Source organism: Centroberyx gerrardi, chromosome 3, assembly GCF_048128805.1.
Source record: "Centroberyx gerrardi isolate f3 chromosome 3, fCenGer3.hap1.cur.20231027, whole genome shotgun sequence".
Classification (NCBI taxonomy): Eukaryota; Metazoa; Chordata; class Actinopteri; order Beryciformes; family Berycidae; genus Centroberyx; species Centroberyx gerrardi.
The window spans coordinates 18,262,352-18,281,189 of NC_135999.1; the positions used below are offsets into that span (position 1 = coordinate 18,262,352).

General features: G+C 42.1%; 1 protein-coding gene across 5 annotated transcripts in view; it reads right to left on the reverse strand.

Annotated features, from left to right (window-relative positions):
• Positions 1-902: 902 nt before the first annotated feature.
• Positions 903-18,838, reverse strand: part of LOC139933545 (dynamin-2-like) — an 18,538-nt gene continuing 602 nt past the window's right edge. Inside the window, exons 2-20 of one of the 5 annotated variants that reach the window (XM_078282779.1) lie at positions 16,401-16,474; positions 15,859-16,008; positions 15,170-15,373; positions 14,097-14,195; positions 13,795-13,955; positions 13,122-13,264; positions 12,899-13,034; positions 12,127-12,194; positions 11,557-11,695; positions 9,569-9,655; positions 9,320-9,390; positions 8,383-8,437; positions 7,368-7,478; positions 6,892-7,001; positions 6,659-6,770; positions 6,151-6,318; positions 5,136-5,362; positions 4,104-4,361; positions 903-2,036 (exon numbers count right to left, since the gene is read on the reverse strand). In XM_078282779.1, the coding sequence (XP_078138905.1) occupies positions 1,997-2,036; positions 4,104-4,361; positions 5,136-5,362; positions 6,151-6,318; positions 6,659-6,770; positions 6,892-7,001; positions 7,368-7,478; positions 8,383-8,437; positions 9,320-9,390; positions 9,569-9,655; positions 11,557-11,695; positions 12,127-12,194; positions 12,899-13,034; positions 13,122-13,264; positions 13,795-13,955; positions 14,097-14,195; positions 15,170-15,373; positions 15,859-16,008; positions 16,401-16,474 (2,413 nt within the window). In that variant the 3' untranslated portion in view covers positions 903-1,996. Of the gene's footprint in view, positions 2,037-2,666; positions 3,798-4,103; positions 4,362-5,135; positions 5,363-6,150; positions 6,319-6,658; positions 6,771-6,891; positions 7,002-7,367; positions 7,479-8,382; positions 8,438-9,319; positions 9,391-9,568; positions 9,656-10,675; positions 10,815-11,556; positions 11,696-12,126; positions 12,195-12,898; positions 13,035-13,121; positions 13,265-13,794; positions 13,956-14,096; positions 14,196-15,169; positions 15,374-15,858; positions 16,009-16,400; positions 16,475-18,838 lie in introns of those variants that run through there. The other 4 variants (XM_078282780.1, XM_071927654.2, XM_071927652.2 and 1 more) reach the window with 4 other exon arrangements.

An 18,838-nucleotide genomic window follows, 5' to 3' on the forward strand; every position in this document is an offset into this window, starting at 1 on the left:
ATTGTGTAGACTTGTTTCTCAACCTTTCTAACTCGCAACACCCCAAATCAAGAAGGTTAGGGACTGCAAATAGCCATTATTTCACAAGAAAATGCATTTATCACAAAAATGAAAACATTTTTTCACATTCCGTAACTCAGCTTGTAGTCGTGCGTCTCACAAACTGCTGGGAGGTAGCGACGAGTATAGACACTTGTTGATGTAGCTCCCCCCAATGGCTAACCTTACTAAAGATCTTGTCAAAACATTCACAGAGACAATTCTTGTGATATAGCTAGCTTGAGTGATTCTGACATTGGTTGTTGACTAATATTAGGTTAAAGTTGGTATTTAAGTGCTGTATCACTTAATTTTTTATCAAACCCTCAAAAAAATCTGTATTAAATAACTTCACTTAGTTCTACACTGTACTTAACTTAAAGCCATTTGTAGAAAAAGCTGATCCACAGTCTCATGCATCTACAATGGGGCCAAACACTTAAGTGAATAAATATGAGATTCTTCCTTTACAGTAGAGACTAGTATATGTAGGCATTTCTGTCGCATTAGTACGTAGTGGAAAGTGACAAAAATAGAATGACGTGGCAAAGGTCATGAGCCAAATTTTAACTTAAAGCCTGCAGGTGCATGGTATGCACAGTAGACTGACTATATGTCTGCAGCATCTATGATTGAAGAAAAATGCAGATAGCAGATGTGCATATTTTATTTTTTAGCATCGTCTAAAGGATAGAACAATATATACATGACCTATACATTTTAAAATGTAATGTTTAGGGGTATAATATGGGCCAGTTTCTTGATCTTTTCATTTGGTGCAGAACAAATACTCTTTGTTGAATTGTTAACTAATACATCCTTAGGGTTGACAGATGCTTGTGGAATCAGGAGATCACGCAGACTGTATTTTAGCAGTATTTATTGATAAAGGGAACAACATATGATCATTGGAGGAGAAGACTGCAGTGTGGGTTCTTTCTGTGTCTCTCTGAAATGGAGCTGTATTCATAAAAAACTTGTTGCTACTTGTTTTATCTAGTCATTCTGTCTTTGGACTGCAGTCGAGGGGGTATGAGGTCCTGTACATTAAAACTAATGTGCCTGGTTTATCTTCGACGTTAGGGTTCTCAGAGGAAACATTACTGCTTTATTGAGTCAAACTGCAGGTAGAGGGTTATACTGCACCCCACAGTTTGTTTTTTGCAATTACACTTTACATTTTAGACTTATAGCTGATGTTCTTATCTAGAGCAACTTACAATGAGCACAACAGTGGAATATGTTTATTTTCCTAGATCACCAAGGAGCGGGTCATGGGTCAGAGTCATTGTTCCCTGTCAATAGACGTCAAAACAATATTTCTGGGATCCAGGAATGATCATGTAAATAGAGGTAGGAAGATTAAAAAGAGAGAGAGGTTAAAAGGTATTTCTAAACTGCAGACAATTAGTGAGAATTAGTACAGGAATGAGATGTATGAAACACATTTCTGATACCGTATTAATAGCATATTAATATTCACAAATATGTATTGGTCTTTGATAACTAGATAACAAGATTAACATTAGACATCCTCTGTAAATACAGTATTACACTTTATCTACAGATGCAATTTTGCATGATTGCAGTTATTTGTAGGACAAAAATATAAAAATCAGTTTTACTTATTTAACAACATGACAACGCCACAGATACTAATGCAAACACCACACACACGATGCTGTGAGGTTTTTGGCCCAGCAATCGATCTTTGTCACATTTCATCCTCATCATCTTTCCTGTCTCTCAATGTCTAATGAAAGAGAAAACATTCATTAATTGACTGATTGATTTCATTAGTCAACAAAATACCGTGACAGCTCTAGACAACAGAAACGCTTCTGCACACCTGTAGTTTTCCTGCCAAGTCCAACAAGCACAAGCTACACCAGGTCGTGCTGGCTGAGCCATTGTGTGGCTAGAGACAAAGTCAGTGTGGGGAACATCTGAGTTTCCATCACCAGTGGTTGGGACGAGCAGGGAGGTGGGGAGGTCGTCTGTGTGAGGAGAAGACCATGATGAGATTTCTAATGAGGTTCTGATCATATGTGCATCAGTAGCACACAGCCTACAAACACAATAGAGAAAACAGAATGGAGAGACGGAGAAGAGTAACAAGGAGAAAGAAAGACATCTAGAGAACAGAAGACTGCATACCTTTATACACTCCTGTGCAGCTCTACAGACAGCCTGAAAGCAATCAGTAACACTAATATCTTTACTGTTGCCATTGGCAACACAAGGTTGCCATGGTAACTCACAGCTCCATCATCCAGCCAAGAAGGAGGAGCCTCGGTTGTGTCGGGCTGCACTTTGAAAAGTGAAACATGCCGCCTGATCTGTGCAGTTCTCTCCATTTGACTATTGTGCCCAATTATATAGTCCTAGACAGGACTCCGATGTGCAATACATGACTGATTGGGTCAGAGGGTGAAGGGCAGAATGTATGCTTGCTAACTGTGCTTGGAGATGGAGGATGAAAGCATGGAATTTAAGTGAAATAACAGCACAGAAAGGCTTGGCGGTTACATGTGGTGGTGTGTGAAAAGTCGAGAAGAACAATAGAGAAAAGAAGGTCTAACAGCAAGAAGAAACACCAGCCACCACACCTATTTTTTCTATCCCTTTATTCAGTCCATTTTATACACCTTCGGCAAAATGGGTCCATTTATAATTCTTCTCTTTTTTTTTTCCATTACAGATTTTTCGAGCAGAGAGTTGATGAAATAATTACAAAGTAATCAACAAAAGCTTTTGGTGTACGAGGCACTTGGGTACATATTTTAAGAATTTTATGAAAGAATAAAACTTCACTGTATGGGTGAGTGGTGCAGAAAGGTGGGGTGGGGTGGGGTTAGGTGATGTGTTTTGGGGAGACTGTTGTCACCCTACTGTATAATACTCAGTAACACACCAGAAGACATCCCCAATACTGCAGTACCTTCCCCCAACACCCTTCTTCCTCCTCTGCCTCATGCTTGATTGGTCCAGAAAATAGAATTACCAAGAATTGCAACTGTAATTGAAACTAACTATACAGCCACAATATTATGAACAATATTAAGGCATACAAATTTCATTGCTTTCAGGGCTTGGTCATTCTAATTTTAATAAGGTGATATGATGGCTGCCTTGCTAGCCATCACCATCTGCAAACAATTAAGAGGAAGATGACTTATTTTTAACCAAAAACTCCTGTCTACTTACTGAGGTGCTTAGTGTCTAAGATTACTGACAAAAAGTTAGCGAGCGTACAACTGATGCAGTAATTACCTTTAAAAAGGAGTGTTTTCTTACTGTTACATGAACAAGTTATGAATCACTTATTGTTTCCAGACACATTTCATTTCAAATGAAGTCAACAAATATTTAGATTCAAGATGACTTGCTGGTTCATAACCGGAAAGTCAATGAAATGATCAAATCTCCCTTTTCATAACACTTAAATGCAGATAATCCAAGGGTGTTATACTTTGTTAAAAAGCTAGCATAAACATATAGTCAAAATTACATACATAATGCTTCTGAAATGCACAGAACCGGAACAGCATCAGATTACCAATTATACCAATTAGGTAGTAATAAGTAGATACATAAAAACCTTTCATGACTATCTCCACACAACAGAAATAGAAAAGTGTAAACAAAGTGTGCATAAACGGATAAAAAGAAAGGTGTTTGTGTGTGTCTAGTCAAGCAGGGAGGGCTCTGAAGGACGTATGATAGTGGGTCGGTTGGGAGCAGCCGGGGGTCTTCTGCTGCAGGGAGAGAGAGGAGGGTTGGCATTGGGGGTGGGGTGGGGGAAGAAGAAACATGCAGGGCAAAATATTATCAGCTAGTCATGCACCAACGTTGCCCAAACCACCAGCACCACTTTGAAAAGCCAGCACATACAACCCTTCACCACTACAGTCTCACATCACAAACAGCGTCAGACAGAAAGATGAAAGTAGTGTGTGTGTGTGTGTGTGTGTGTGTGTGTGTGTGTGTGTGTGTGTGTGTTTATTTATTTTATTTGTTTATTTATGTGGACATAAATAAATCTTTCATCTGTGCGTTCCTACCTGGGGATGCCGGGGGGCAGTGCAGGGGGCACGCGGGCCGGTCTGGAAGGGATGAGAGGAGGGGCGGCGCCAGAGTTAGGATCGGCTGCGTAGGCCGTTTGGCCCGGCGGGGGTCCAGGTCTAGTAGGGACGGGCGGCCCTCCGAATGCTGGGGAGGGGTTGAGCGGGGGTGCAGGACCCGGGGTGGGCCCCCTCACTGCCGGGGGCCGGCTGGGAGGAGGCGCAGTAGCTGAGGCGGGGCGGGACGCTGGGGGAGGGCTGAGACGACAGGAGGGGTGGGGAGAGAGTTTGATTTCAAAATGAGATGTCCGCCATTTAAAAATATATGATACCTACAGCACCCTTACAAAATGACTGGTGACATTAAAGTAAAAATCGCTGTGGTTTATTAGTAAAGGTATTTGCCAACTGTGGACCTTTGTTTCCAAACTAGTAACATTTTAAATTATATAATCAGATTTTTTTAGCAATGAGCATCGAGCAACATTTTTGTTTTTCCAGAGTGGATATTAATGCAATTTTAGAATGAAATACCTTAGGTAATAATCTGCAACATTTTCATAGAGATAAATGTCCATTTTGCTACTTCTCTATCACTGATATCACACAATAGTGATTCAACCTATACTCATGGAAGCTTTTACATTTGCTGTACACCCGGTGTTGGGTAGGACTTTCCAGGAATAAAAATCCTCTGGTGCACAGGATGTGATGCGGTTTATACATTTCTGGCAGCAGCAATAGCTTTTGTTTGGAATAAATAGAAGAAGAACTGGGTAGTTACCCAGTTAGCATGACAACAGACAAAGAAACGACCGGTATCTACAGAAACTCAACTTTATCAACAGAAAATCCAAGGAAAAAGACGTCCCAGTATTAGCAACACTGTTTGTGATCTGTTTGAAGTGCAGTGCAAAAGCAGCGCAGCAATGACCGTTTGGATTACCACTTTAAATATACAGTCTTCTGTTCATATATACCTGCCTATGTAAGTTTGTGTGCATTCCTATATTGTTTTTTCATGCTTGTTACCTATGTTCCTTGGCCAGCCAGCTGTCGTCTACAGGTGGGGGTACCGGGGCAGAGATGGTGGTGGTGCTGATGTCCCCTATGATGACCAGCGCCTCCTTCAGAGCGTGGTACATCCTCAACATCTCATCCCTCCTCTGGGCTTGCTCTGGCGACTCCTCCATCAAGCTGCCCTGGTCCCCAGCAGAGTACAGGTAGGCCAGCAGCTCCGAGTGGATGAAGTCTTTAGCCTGGGGATGGGAGGGAAAGGAGAGGGGCGATAAATACAGCTATACAGGTGAGAGTGGCCCATGGTATTGAGATATATGGAGTTTTGGCTTCCTACACTGCAACAAATATCCATCTTAAGTCATTTCACCTAGTACTGAATCTTGAAATCTTGTTTTTCTTTTAAAAAGAAAGATTAATTAACATATTTCAAGATTTTTCTTGAATCAAGTGTCATTTTCTTGATAGTTGATATGCCTTGTTTTAAGATTTTGACAACAAATGAATTTGCCCTGGAAACAAGTGGAATTATTTCACCCCATTGGCAGGAAGATACAATTTGTGACTGAATATGGGGCTATGGGACTTGTTAAGATGGGCATTTTTTGGCAGTGTACACATTTTCCACAAGCCTAGACTTTTACCAGATCTTAATTTCTTCACAGGATTTGAAGATTTTGGTCTGTGTTCAATATGTACAGTATAGGGACGGTGGCTGGGCAATATGACAGTATATGGCAATCAGCTAGGCCACTATACTTATATAGCTTAAGATGAATCTTCAAAAAAAATAACCATCCCAATCTGTGTAATGACAGTGGATCAGAAAATACATAAAATGTGTGCATATGTATTGGAACAGATCATCAAAATTTTTCCATACTGTTTCATACAACGCCCATTCTTAAAGTCCTAGAAATGATCAGATCCATTCTCCATACATGTTTAAACCTGTGTAAGAACGCTGGAGGTTGGTGATGTGAAACCAAAGCTGGTGGATAAAGAGACAAATACAGAGGGAGAGACGTACACTGTTGATCATCAGGTGCATGATGGTCTTGGGCATGAGGTCTCTGATGGACTTGTTGACGATGCCGATGTAGGAGTCCACCAGGTTGCGGATGGTCTCCACCTGCCGCTCCAGCTGGGGGTCCATGGACACACTGTCACTAGGAGACATCATTTCTTCATTGTCAGCCTGGAGTGAGGATTGACAGATCAGGATAGAGGGAGAGAGCGACAGAGAAGATGATGAGAGGGATGACAGAGGTGGAAGAGGAGATCTCTTCAGTGTTAACGTTTTGGGGGAAGGAGAGACTATAGAGTATCTGTTTCTGTCTCTCTTTCTGTATGTGTGTGTGTGTATGAGAGAGAGACAGAGAGAGAGAGAGAGAGAGCCCACTGCACCCTTATATTTAATAGCCTTGAACATGTTCACATATCTGGCCACATTCAAAGATATTTGAATCCTTTGTAAATATAATTGAATTGAGTGGGTGCAGATGAGGCATTTAAAATGTGCATGGACTCTTGAGCACCTGGTCTTTCTCAGGATAAACACCGGCTCTGAGGAACGAAGCCTTCCAGCTGTCTACATCCTCCTGAGTGTCACAGGCCAACTCAATCTGACGCAGGTCTTTATACACGTTCCTGTAAAACACACACACACACACACACACACACACACACACACACACACAATCATTAACCAAGGATTTGAACAGCTAAATGCCATAAACGCCACTGTTACACATGTTTATGGCATACACACCTCTGTTCAGTGTTGAAGATGGCAAAGACATGTTTGCTGGACATGAAGCCCTTCTCCACATCTCTCAGCTTCAGGTTGTCCAGAGGCAGCATGTACTTCTTCTCTTTCTCCTGTCAAAACACACACACACACACACACACACACACATGCACACACACAAAGCAGTATTACAGTCGCTTGCATCGTGATATATTATCTCTCCACTAGACAATTACTGTTGGATCTCTCATTAGCTATTCGTCTCTATTGGGAAATGTGACTTTATTAAAATACAAGTCATAAATTATTTAGTGCCCCTTTTAAAGCCCTTATCTTCACAGATTGAGACTATTTAGCATGATATATACTATGAATTTACATCATAAAGATTTATGTTAGTCTAAGAAGGTGGGTGAACTCTATTCCACAGATAAAAAGGGGAATAAACTGAATTTAGGAGTGTTCAGCCTCCACTGTTTCCCTGTAAACACCCGTACCTCCTCATCCTTGTACCAGGAGAGAGACTCGGCGGTCAGGACAAACCAGTAGTCCTTGGACCCTCCCTTCATGATACTGATGTTGATAGTGAGCCAGCCCCTCCGGATCACCTGCACAGAGAGTCCAGCAGCTGACTACACACCCAGCGAGAGTGGTAATGTGCTTCTACAGTAAGCAGGTGCAATTCTAAAAACAAAATCTTAAATATGATATAATAATATGAAAAGATACAAACATAAATACATTGTTATATAAATGAAATGACACAATCAAAAGCAGCACAGCAGCCATGCAAATTCAAAGTTATTCTTTATAAATAAAAGCACAACACAGTCAGATATTCAGTAAAGAGTAATTCCTGTTATTTTCAAAAACCAGGAAAATAAGGCCCAGGTTGAAAATAACCAAAATTATCCTTTAGTCCAAATCAAGCCCTACTGTATCTACTGAAAATACACCACAAACATGGAGACACATAAACAAATGATGACAGGCTCCAGTGAAACGTCACCTTCTCTTCATCCCTCTCTTTGCCAGACTGACAGACAAGGAGACAGAATGGACAGACACACAGGGAAAATAAGCGGACAGAATATCCTAGTCTGGGCAGCGAATCTCTCTCTCACTTCTTCTTTCCTCTTCCTTGTCAAGGAGCACAAATGTCATTTCTCTAAGTGACCGTTGACTCCCCCACCCACCCAAAGAGGAAGTGACCAGTGGAGGTGCAGGGGGGGGGGGTAGGGTACTTACAAGAATCTCTCCCTGTGCCATAAAAAAGGAGGAACAGAAGAGGGGAAAGAGAGGGAAATAAAGAGGAAAGACAGAGGGGTACAGACAACAGTATGTAAGTATGAAGCAAAGAAAGGGCAGTAACGACAGGACAGATGGGCTGAGACAATGGCCGAAAGAACAGGGAATAAAAAAACAGCAGAAGAAAGCAGCTGCTATGATGCTACAGTGGTGTGAGGGCTTGCTAAGGGGCGTGTGTCTGTTTCATATGGGTGTGTGCATTACCTGATTAGGCATGACTCTCTTCTTGGTAGCGTTAGCAGCAGTCCTTTGCTGGGCACTGCAGGAGGGGGATCCCATGTAAGCATTATTCACATTCTCAAAACCCATCATAAGGCATACTGCAACACACTGGAGACTAAATGAACATACTGTAGCAGCTAGTAGTGTAGTTGTATAATGCTTCTACAAATTCTTCATTTCTCAGTAATCTGTACAGCTGTAGGTCTTGATTTTGATTTCAAAAAACCAGATTTTTTGTCTTGGTCTCATGCCCATTTTGACTCAAACTTATCTTGGCCACTATTGGATTTTGTCTCAAATTGTTCTTGCCTATATAAAAATATTTAAAAAATGGTCCATTTTATTGATGTTTTGGTTTCATTTATCCCCAGCACTACAAACAATTTAAGCCTCTTCACCTGTAGAGACTTGTGTGTAATGGTCCTCAGATTTCTATGCATTGATTAGTCAATTCCTGTGCATTGATTAGTTGGATGTAGGGCTGGGCGATAATTCAATGCTATCGTTTATCGTCTTTCAGTGGAATCATATCGTGACAATAAGGTGATTTTGGGATATCGTGACACACAAGTCTGCTGTCTAAACTGATGATAACAAGCAAATTGTATTTAGAAACTGACAAAATGAGGTTTGAAACATTTTAAAGAATATTATATATGAAAACACCAAACAGTACCATACATCAATTTGATTATCTAACATGTGATTTTGCATATGTAAGCCATATTGTGATCTTTATGATTATCGTGATAGTGATATCGATATCGCCCAGCCCTATTTGGATGTTGAAGGGCATACCACAGAGCAAATTTGCAGATAAACCTCCATCTGTGTTCATCTTCAAGAAACTCCTTAATTATTATTTTTGCATTTGGAAAGACATGTACAGTGTTTATTGCCTATTGGAGTTATGGCTTACTTGGCAAACCCAATGAAGTCTTCATGGTTAGTGTTGATGTAGGAGAGCTCGATGTCAATCAGCAGCAGCACCTGACAGCCGAGACATGAGACATACAGCATGTTATGTACAGAGAGGGGTGAACATGTACACAGTCAGAAGTACAAACTGTACAAATGTACAAAAACATACATCTTACACTCTCACAAACACACACACACACACACAGGCGCACACTCACACACTCCACTCACACACACACACACCCACCTGGTCTTTGGTCTTGCTGTCTCTCTCTCTGACGTAGGTGGTGACAATTCTCTCCGTCTCTTCTCTCAGTCGAGGGTACGAGTTCAGCTGTGGACACACACACAGAAAACACACATACACTGCTGCGGGTACCGTGATTACCGGACACACACACACATGCAGGCCTACACAACACTGCAAACAAACAGTGGGTACACCTAAACAGCTACACCCAACCACTAACAGTAAATATAAACACAAATATTATGCAAGTCACTCTTTTCAGACATAAGGGTAAAGCTTGATGAGGCATGCACTAAGGATTTCCCTACCAGCTTGAGAGGACCGGGGGATTCTGTAGGTGTTGTGATAATAACTCAGATGTGTTCATGCCTGCTCATTCGGCTCAATAGTGAGAAAACAGCATGGTAGAATTCAACGTTAGTGTACTTAACCCCAACAACTTACTCAAGCTGGTAGCGAGTCTCAACAAATCAGAGGTGAATTAGGAAAAAAAGATCAAGTTAAGAGTCCAGAAGGAGATGGAGGTTGGGTAGGGTCGGGTGGGGTGGGGGGTAGTGCGGGGTTATATTACGGGTGTCAAGGAGAATACGGTGGGTACAGGAAAAGGGTGTAACGCACAAAAAACACGTGCGCTTGTGGTATTTCGAAGCAGCGAAATTTCTTAGGAGTGAGGAGATTTCATTGGATAAGTGTGTGAGGCAGGGTGAGGGGTTGTTAAAGCACCAATCACTGTGCCAACGGGGTAAGTGGGCTGGTAGGGATTCAGGATCAGTGTGGGGATTTGTCAGCTGAGCACCAACACAGAGATAAACACTGAGCTAGGGTGAGGAGGGGAAGAGGGGTACTGATTTAAGCCGGGGAGGGGTAAGTGATGACAGTGACAGGGGTAAAACACTTGGACAGTGACAAGTTAGTCCATCTGCCTTTTGTGTCTCTCTTCCTCTCTTTCAGCTATCTGCTCTTTGCTCTGGCCTGCATTCTCTGCTTTTTTTCTCCCCTCTTTCAATCCCGTCTCTTTCTCTCCTCTGTCTACATTCATCACTTCTTCTGTCCGTGTCTACATTCATCACTTCTTCTGTCCGTCTCTCCGTTGTTCCTGTTTACCTTTTCAGTGCACTTCCTGATCAGGGCGGCAAGCTCGCAGACGACGAGGTCAACGCATTTCAGACAGGGGTCTTTCAGCTTAATGACCTGCTTTTTCACTATTGCCTCAAACGCCAGGTCTGGGGTGAACAGGCCTGTCCTGTGGTGAGGCATCATGGGAGTTGGAGGTTTAATGTCAGGTGGAGGAGGAGGAAGCGGGGCGGAGCCACGGTGAGGAGCAAGGGAACGGTGGTGGAAAATTGAAAGCCGGAGTTGGGATGGAATAGTTTGCAAGGTTGCAAGGAAAGAAAGACAGTTTCGAGAAGGAGAAGAAAGATGGAGATCAAGGAGTATGACAGTGACAAAGAAAAAAAATAGGCATTTAGTTTAGTTAGTTCTAATTCCTGTTCTAACAAAGACAAGCTGCAGGTTTCCCAAAATTCTTAGGACTCAGGAACTACTTCAAAAATTAGCATCTAAAACAAAATCATCTAAAGGACCAATAGTGCTTACAGCTTGCTGTGTGTGTGTGTGTTTGACAGTCAGCCTGCAGCTTGTTTTATCTAAAACAGAGGGAGAAATAGCCAATTTCTTTCACACTGACCACACAGCCCTTCAAAGGCACCACTCCAATGCACTGCAATACAGCCGGGACGTTAAAATATACCCACTGATATTCATACAAGTGAACTTCAATGCAGAACTGTAAGAATGAGTCCCTCCCTTTGCAATCAGCTACCTACTTATTTTCAACCCAGGATGCTGATATGATGTCTAACAGCACATCACTAAATAAATCTGGTGAACACCAAAATGCCCCCTTGGCTCTAAAGCGGGCCGGTCCCTGTGTGTGTGCAGCATGTATGGGTGTGGCAGCCAGGCAGGAGTCCATGCAGTGATACCTTATTGGTGCACTGTCTGACTGTGTTGATGAGCTCCTGGATGACCAGGTCGATGCATTTCAGACAGGGCTCTTTCAGCTTAATGATCTGCTTTTTCACTATGGCCTCAAACGCCAGGTCTGGGGTGAACAGGCCTGTCCTGAAGGACATACACACAGACATGGAGACATGGAGCAGGAGAGGAGGGGTAGACACAGAGGAAAAGTATGACAGTCAGACAGACAGACAGACAGACATAAGGCATAAGCAGACAGACATTGAGAAAGACCAAATAAGAGGTAGACTGACAGACAAACCAAAAGAAGCAGAGAGGAAAAATAAATTGAAAGACATGAGGCTCAGCAGTCAGGGAGAAAAAACAGGTCATGGCCAGAAGAAAAAAGACAACAAAAACATAGAGCCAGACAGAAGAGCCAGTACACAAATGGAGACACGGAAAACTGTATAAAACTGTATGGATAGACAGCGAAACAGGGGAAAAGGCTGACAGACAGATAAGCAGACATAAAGATGGCGAAAGCCAATGTGTGCTAAAGTGTGACGTGTTGTTTGCAGGCGGCCTCAACTTGCCTGACTCCATGGATGTTCTTGATGGCATAACTGATCTCTTTCCTCAGCTCCTTCTCATCAAACTCCATCTGAGACACAGATACATACAATTCATTTCAAACTGCTTGTATTTTCCTTGTGCTATACAAAATATATAAATGCTGCTTCCTATTGCTGTGCATAATAATGACATAGACATAAAGAACAGCGTGTGTGTGCTGTCTTAGTATTGGGCTTATGACAGCTGAGTAATGTAATTATGAAGACATCATGATCATAGAGTTATAGTGATTGCAACATCAATAAATACCAAATACTTTCAAACTAAAACTGCTTGGGTCACTTAGTTTCCCCTAGATAAAAAAAAAATCTCCTTAGAGCCAATTTATTATTTTTATTTAAAGGGCAATACTAGAGAAGAATTCCTTCCTTCCTATTCAAATTGCACATATACAAAAGAATAATATATATCTCCAACATGCATTTGAAACATCATCTACACAGCTAAACATATGACTGGTAAACATTCACTTTTTTATTTAATCTTGTATCCTTTATATTCTAGATCTAATGTTCATTAATTGTAGATTACATTTATGTCAAATTTCATGAAATGTTATTATGTTGTAATATCTACCTCTAGTGTTGTTTTTCATGTTGTACTGTCCTGTACCTATGTTGTGATGTCAACTGTGGTGTGATGTCTTTTCTTGCGGTCCCTAAGAGGACTGGTGGTCTCTGAGGTGTCATCTTACGGGGATCATAATAAAGTGTAAAGCAGAGCGCTGGTTACCTTCACCAGCTCGAAGGGGAAGCGCTCATGAAAGATGCGGTTGATCTTGGCTCCACCAGACAAGTTGGAGGTGTCCACCTGGTCCCCAGAGCCCTCAATGCACTTCTCAAAGTCCACGCCAAACTGCTGCACCATCCTGTAGATTGTGCATAGTATGAGGAAAATGTATTTAACCTCTTGAATTTGCATATGTGTGTGTGTGTGCTTGTGTGTGTGTACTGACTGGAGCAGGGCCTTGGTCTTGCGCGTGGGGTCGTCAGGACGGAAGTTCTTGTATTCCTCCACTTCCTTCTCCAGTGACAGCATCTGGCTTTGCAGCTTACTGCGTAACCCTGGCAACGTGTCCCGGATGTGGTTGGTAAGTTGCTGGGGAGAGACAAAGGTGAGAAAAAAAAAGAGAAATGGAGAAAGATCAAAATCTCAGGATAAAAGAGTTTGATGGTTGTGCATAAAAATCATAGAGGTACAACTAGGGTACACAACAAAAAGAAGAAATGTTTTTCTCTGTTATCTGCAAACGTGCGGAACTAGCTTTTTTGCTTACCTGGTAAAAAAAAAAAAAAAAAAAAATTACTGGCCAAAAAAATGAATAGACATTTTTCCCAGAAATATGTCACCCTACCCATTTCTCAATGCTATTTAATGTACAGAATCAGGTACTTTATGTTAATTTAAAACTTGTGCACTCACTTATTCAATGGATCAAATTTGTAATTCATCATGAAGTGCAACAGATTTCAAATTAACATCCCAGAGGGAATATTTCCAGCCCTGCATGTTAGTTTGAAAGTTAAACTTAAACATCATAAGTTTTTATGTCCCTGTGACCTTTGCGTGGATATAAATAACTCACTGATTTGTATGTGTGTATGTGTATGATGGAGTGTGTGTGTTACCTGGTTGAGTGCCTTCTGCAGATGTGGGGTGCCCATGCGTTCGGCCATGTGTCTGTAGGCTGGGTGGGACAGGAAGAACTTCCTCTCTGCAGCCAGAGCAGCACGGATGTCTTTCCTCCCATCAATGTCCTTCTGACTGCGGTTCACCACCCCGATGTAACCTACAGAGCAGAGCAGAAGAACATGCACAGTTCAATGTGTAGCAATGAGCCCCGGCCACTGGAAGATAACTTACAAAACAGACATTCTTCAACTGGTAAGATATGAAAAATAAAGAGTAGGTACTGTGTCCTCAGTCTCACCCCTGCGGAGCGGCAGTAGTTTGTTCTCCAGGATGTCTCGTGCGTCCGTCCCCTCGTCCATCAGGTCCAGCTTGGTGATCACACCAATAGTCCGTAAGCCTGGTGAAAAAGGTCATTTCCATGCTAACATGTTTAACCAAGTTGGAGATGGGATTTTGATCATTTTCACAGATCAATTAATTACATTATTCTGAATTATGAATAAATCCAGCACATTAGTAGTCTATTAGTAGTTTCTAAAAGTTTCTTGACTTTTTTGAACATCTGTTACTTACAGCACACACTTTAATAGATAATAAAAATGAGTGCTCATCTGCTAGCAATGCAGCTGAGGAAGAAAGGATATGTAGACCCACTACTGTCAAGCATGACATGAATATAAAGCAAACTTACAGTATGGTTAAAGTAGGCTGAACTAATTGCCTGCTTTCACACTGATGTGACAATTTTATAACTGCAGAACTGTCTTAGGGAGCAGCAAAAGCAGTTATTGTGGGATAACTTATATTGGATCTCTTTTAGCCCCAAGGGCTAACCTTCCAAGAGTTCATCATATATTAACAAGCCTATAGTTTGAAATGGGTATTATGTTCCCAGGGAGGGAGGGGAAAAGGGGGCAGGGGTGGAGGGAAACTAATGAGCTTGCCAAATGCCTCCCAAATTATGCTCCTGCATCACCTCTGGCTAATTATTCCTCTTTTTAATTACATTTCTAGTCATCCTTATTAAATAATTCCATGCTGCAAAGGAAGCATTTTATCATATAACTGTTAATCATGCTGATGAGCCAGCTCAGACAATACAGTGCCAGGGCAAAGATTAATAGAAGGAACAGTCATAATGGTTGCATAATACAGCAAGAAATTAGCTTATATTGTACCAAATTAGATTCTACCAAATCAGAGCAAGCAAGGGTTAGAATTAAAGAAATGTCAACAATAAAAGTAATTAAAAAGATATAAATAAATAATACCAAAACAATAACATGATCCCATGCACACCCAAACACACACACATATGCTTTCCCCAACTCAAACACACTTACACACCCACACACACACACTTCCCCCTACCCTGAGGGTCCACCTCCTTAGAGATCTTGAGGGCGTCAGAGTTGGCCAGGTCAGTGTTGGCCGGGGTGACGGCCAGGATCAGACAGCTCTCCTTGGTGATGAACTGCATCAGCATGTCCCGGATCTGGTGCTCGATGTCCACTGGCTGGTCCCCGACCGCCACCTTGGTCATCCCCGGCAGGTCGATGAGGGTCAGGTTCAGCACTGAGTGAAGCCGGGGGGGGGGGGGGGGAGGGAGAGGGAGGGAGGGGGGGAATCAGTTAGACAGAGGTAGGAAAGTTGCAATGAGAAAGTGAGTGAGTGTGTACAGAGTGTGTATGTTTGCATTTGGGTACATAAATACGTGTGTGCCTGTATTGGCTGCTCAATTAATTGTGTATTATCATATATTGCGATTTTAGTTTACACAACTAATAATCACAGAATAATACTGATATATTGACAATATTGAAACATTTCATTTCATTGATAACATCCATTGTAGTTGAAAATATTCACTGTTGAATAGATCATAGCAAAATCATGCAGTAAAATCATTTTGTTCCTCAAGTCATCGAGACTAATAATCTCTAAATAATAATCTAAAAAACTAATACTACTACAATAACCGGGATTATCATTTTAGCCACAATCATAAACCGTAGTGTGTGTGTGTGTGTGTGTGCTGTGTGTGTGCGTGCGTGCATTACCATTAGGGGAGTAGACCCGGAGGTTAATGGGGATGGCGGAGATGCCCTTGTTGGATCCAGTGATCCGGTCGGTCTCCGCTTCAATCTCCTGACGGACCTCCTCAAAGTCCACAAACTTACGGCCCTTGCAGTGCAGGAACTCAGCATACTCTACATGGAGAGATGGGAGTTTTAGACAGGAGCGAGGGTGTTGGATTGATGGAGGAAGGGGTGTAGAGGCAGACAGGATGAGGGAGGGAAGAGAATGGGGGGAGATAATGAGGGGGAAGATGGCAGAGGGAGAGATAGTACAGGAACTGGGAGTGAAGGGAGTGATGGGGGGAAAGCAGATAGAGAGGTGAAGTGAGTGAACCTAAACCACAGCCATAAAACATGCTGTATTAAGATGCTAATAATATGCATTGCAGAGTACATGTCTGAGTAATCTACGATGCATATGTGTGTGTATGTGTAGGTAAGCATAGCATCTCCGTGTGTGCATGTCTGTGTGTGTATACAGTATGCATGCTCATGTGTATTCATGCATGTGTATTTATGCTTGCCTGCTATATTGTTAACCAGCTGGAGGATGAGAGGACGACGAGTGACAATGCCAGATCCTCTGGGCAAAAAGTCCCTGAGGGAGAGACAGAAATATAGTTTAACACAAGCACACACACACACACACACACACACACACACACACACACACACACACACACACAAGTGAGTGACATGGATAGAGCCTGGCCAATGACAGTTTGGCTGACATAAATTAGCTACAACATCATGTCGTAACAAATGTTAGAGTAGGAAAACAACTATCATTAGTCAGACTACAAGATGCTTCTTGTCATTAAATACTGATTGAACTGCCACAGAAACAAGCACATTGCCATTTTGTCTTAAAAATTTTCTGAAGTCATAATACTGAATACAGCATGTGTCAGCTTCCAACCAAATAACAGTACAGGCTCTAACAATTCCCTTTTGATAGTGCATTTGCCCATACGCACTCATTTACATAGGCAGCCCTATATCTGATTGGGTGCATTATTGATGCACGGCGAAGATTGACTTACAACCCAATTCATTGTAAATAATACAAAGAGAAACAGACTTCTCTCTCTCTCTTTTCCCTTCCCGTTACAAACACTTTCATTGGAATGGAAACTCCTGTTCAATGGAACTGTAATTTCCAGGTCACTGACTATACATCTCTCCAGGCAATGAGGATATTTATGTGTGTTTGTGCGCATGTGTGTGTGTGTGTGTGTGTGTGTGTGTGTGTGTGTGTGTGTGTTTTCCAGGTCAACAGGGGAGACAGACTCGAGTTTCATCGTAAGGTAAGCAGGCCACACACAGACACAGATACACACAGACACTCACAAATGCACAGACACGCACACAAGTACACGGACGCACACGCACACACACACACACACACACAAACACACACTCTTTGCCTTGCCACACTGTCCTGTCCACTGCTGACAGAGCAGTCAGGAAGTTGCACAACTGTGATTCCCATCCCCTTTCCTCATCTCTTCCCCTCTCTCTTACTGGAGGCTCAGCATGAATACTAACAATACTAAAACTGATTCTAGAAATGTTTCGGATGATTTTTCACCCCCCAAAAAATTTAAATAAACTGAGCTCACAAAAAGAGTCGCACACCTCAACATGACAGATGCAACATTCAGGAGCATCAATAATAATTAGCAAACACGAAAACAACTAAGTACCCTATCTGGTACCCAGTGTGTCATATACACATGACACTGCAGCTGGTGACATCACTGATGACCCCAGCACTAACACATCAATGCCCCTACTGTCTCCCCCAGCCACTGCTTGGGACTCGGAGACAAAGGCAACAGGAAAAAAAGGAGACATGGCGGCCTAATCAACATTCCCTATCGCTTAGACAATAAATGAAAGCATTCTGAAATGTATTAGATTTCAGGGTAACGCGTGCCCTTTTCCGGGCTCCTTCACTTAAAGCCAGAATACAGTAGAGAGACAATGCTGCCGCAGCTCTCTGGGTTCGGCCTACTGCAGGAGCACAGGCACTGAAAGGACAAGGTTGTTTTCTTCCCCCTCCTCTGGCAGCCGAGCCTGAATGGAGCAGCCGGGTCTCAGGTCACTGAGACTGGTAGAGCTCCATTAAATATTCCCCCAAGCTTTGTGTTATTATCATGTTTTAACTGCGAAAGAAAATGGCAAAGTGACTTTTTCCCATATCGTTATACATAGGAGAGAGCACAAACTATTAATGTTGCGGCTGGTTGGTTTGTTTATTGCTGGTTGGTATGATTCATAACAGCCTGCTCATTCACATTCCTTATAACTCAATCATCAAATTCAAACTTTGGCAATACTGGTATGCTAGATGCAAAGTTGCATGGCCTTACAATCGTCTTATAATTCATTTACCCAGAAATGACTTTATCAAACCAGACAACAATCTTCTTGTACCCTGCCCATAGAAGTAGAACCTTGACCTGAGCTGACAAGACCTATATAATGCGGAGCCTATAAAGACGTATTTACAGCCCAAGTCTATCATTCTCAAGGAGAAACAGCCTTTGTAAATGTTTGACAGGACCTAATGGGTAACATGAAGCAGTGGGTGAACAGGACTTTCTTTAAACAATATTTCTGTAAGGGAAGTCACTGCCCCGAGCTGTATGGATTATGGTTATGGGTGGGGATCTCTATGGAAATTAGGTTTACTTGGCTCACTAATAAGACAAAGGCCAATCAGTCAAATGAGCAGAACACTCTCTGGTTCTCTTTTGAAATAAGCTTAAAAAAAAAAAAAAGTCAGGGCTGGGTTTTTCATCTCTCCCGTTGATCATATATTTCAGATACTTTTGGCAAACCACATCACGGATCACCCCCTCCCCCTTGTCCCTCTGTCTGTCTTTCAATCAACAGCTGTTTGCGTAACGTGCGTAATTGCTCTTCGTGAATAGCCCAGCTCCAGAATGGAAAAAAA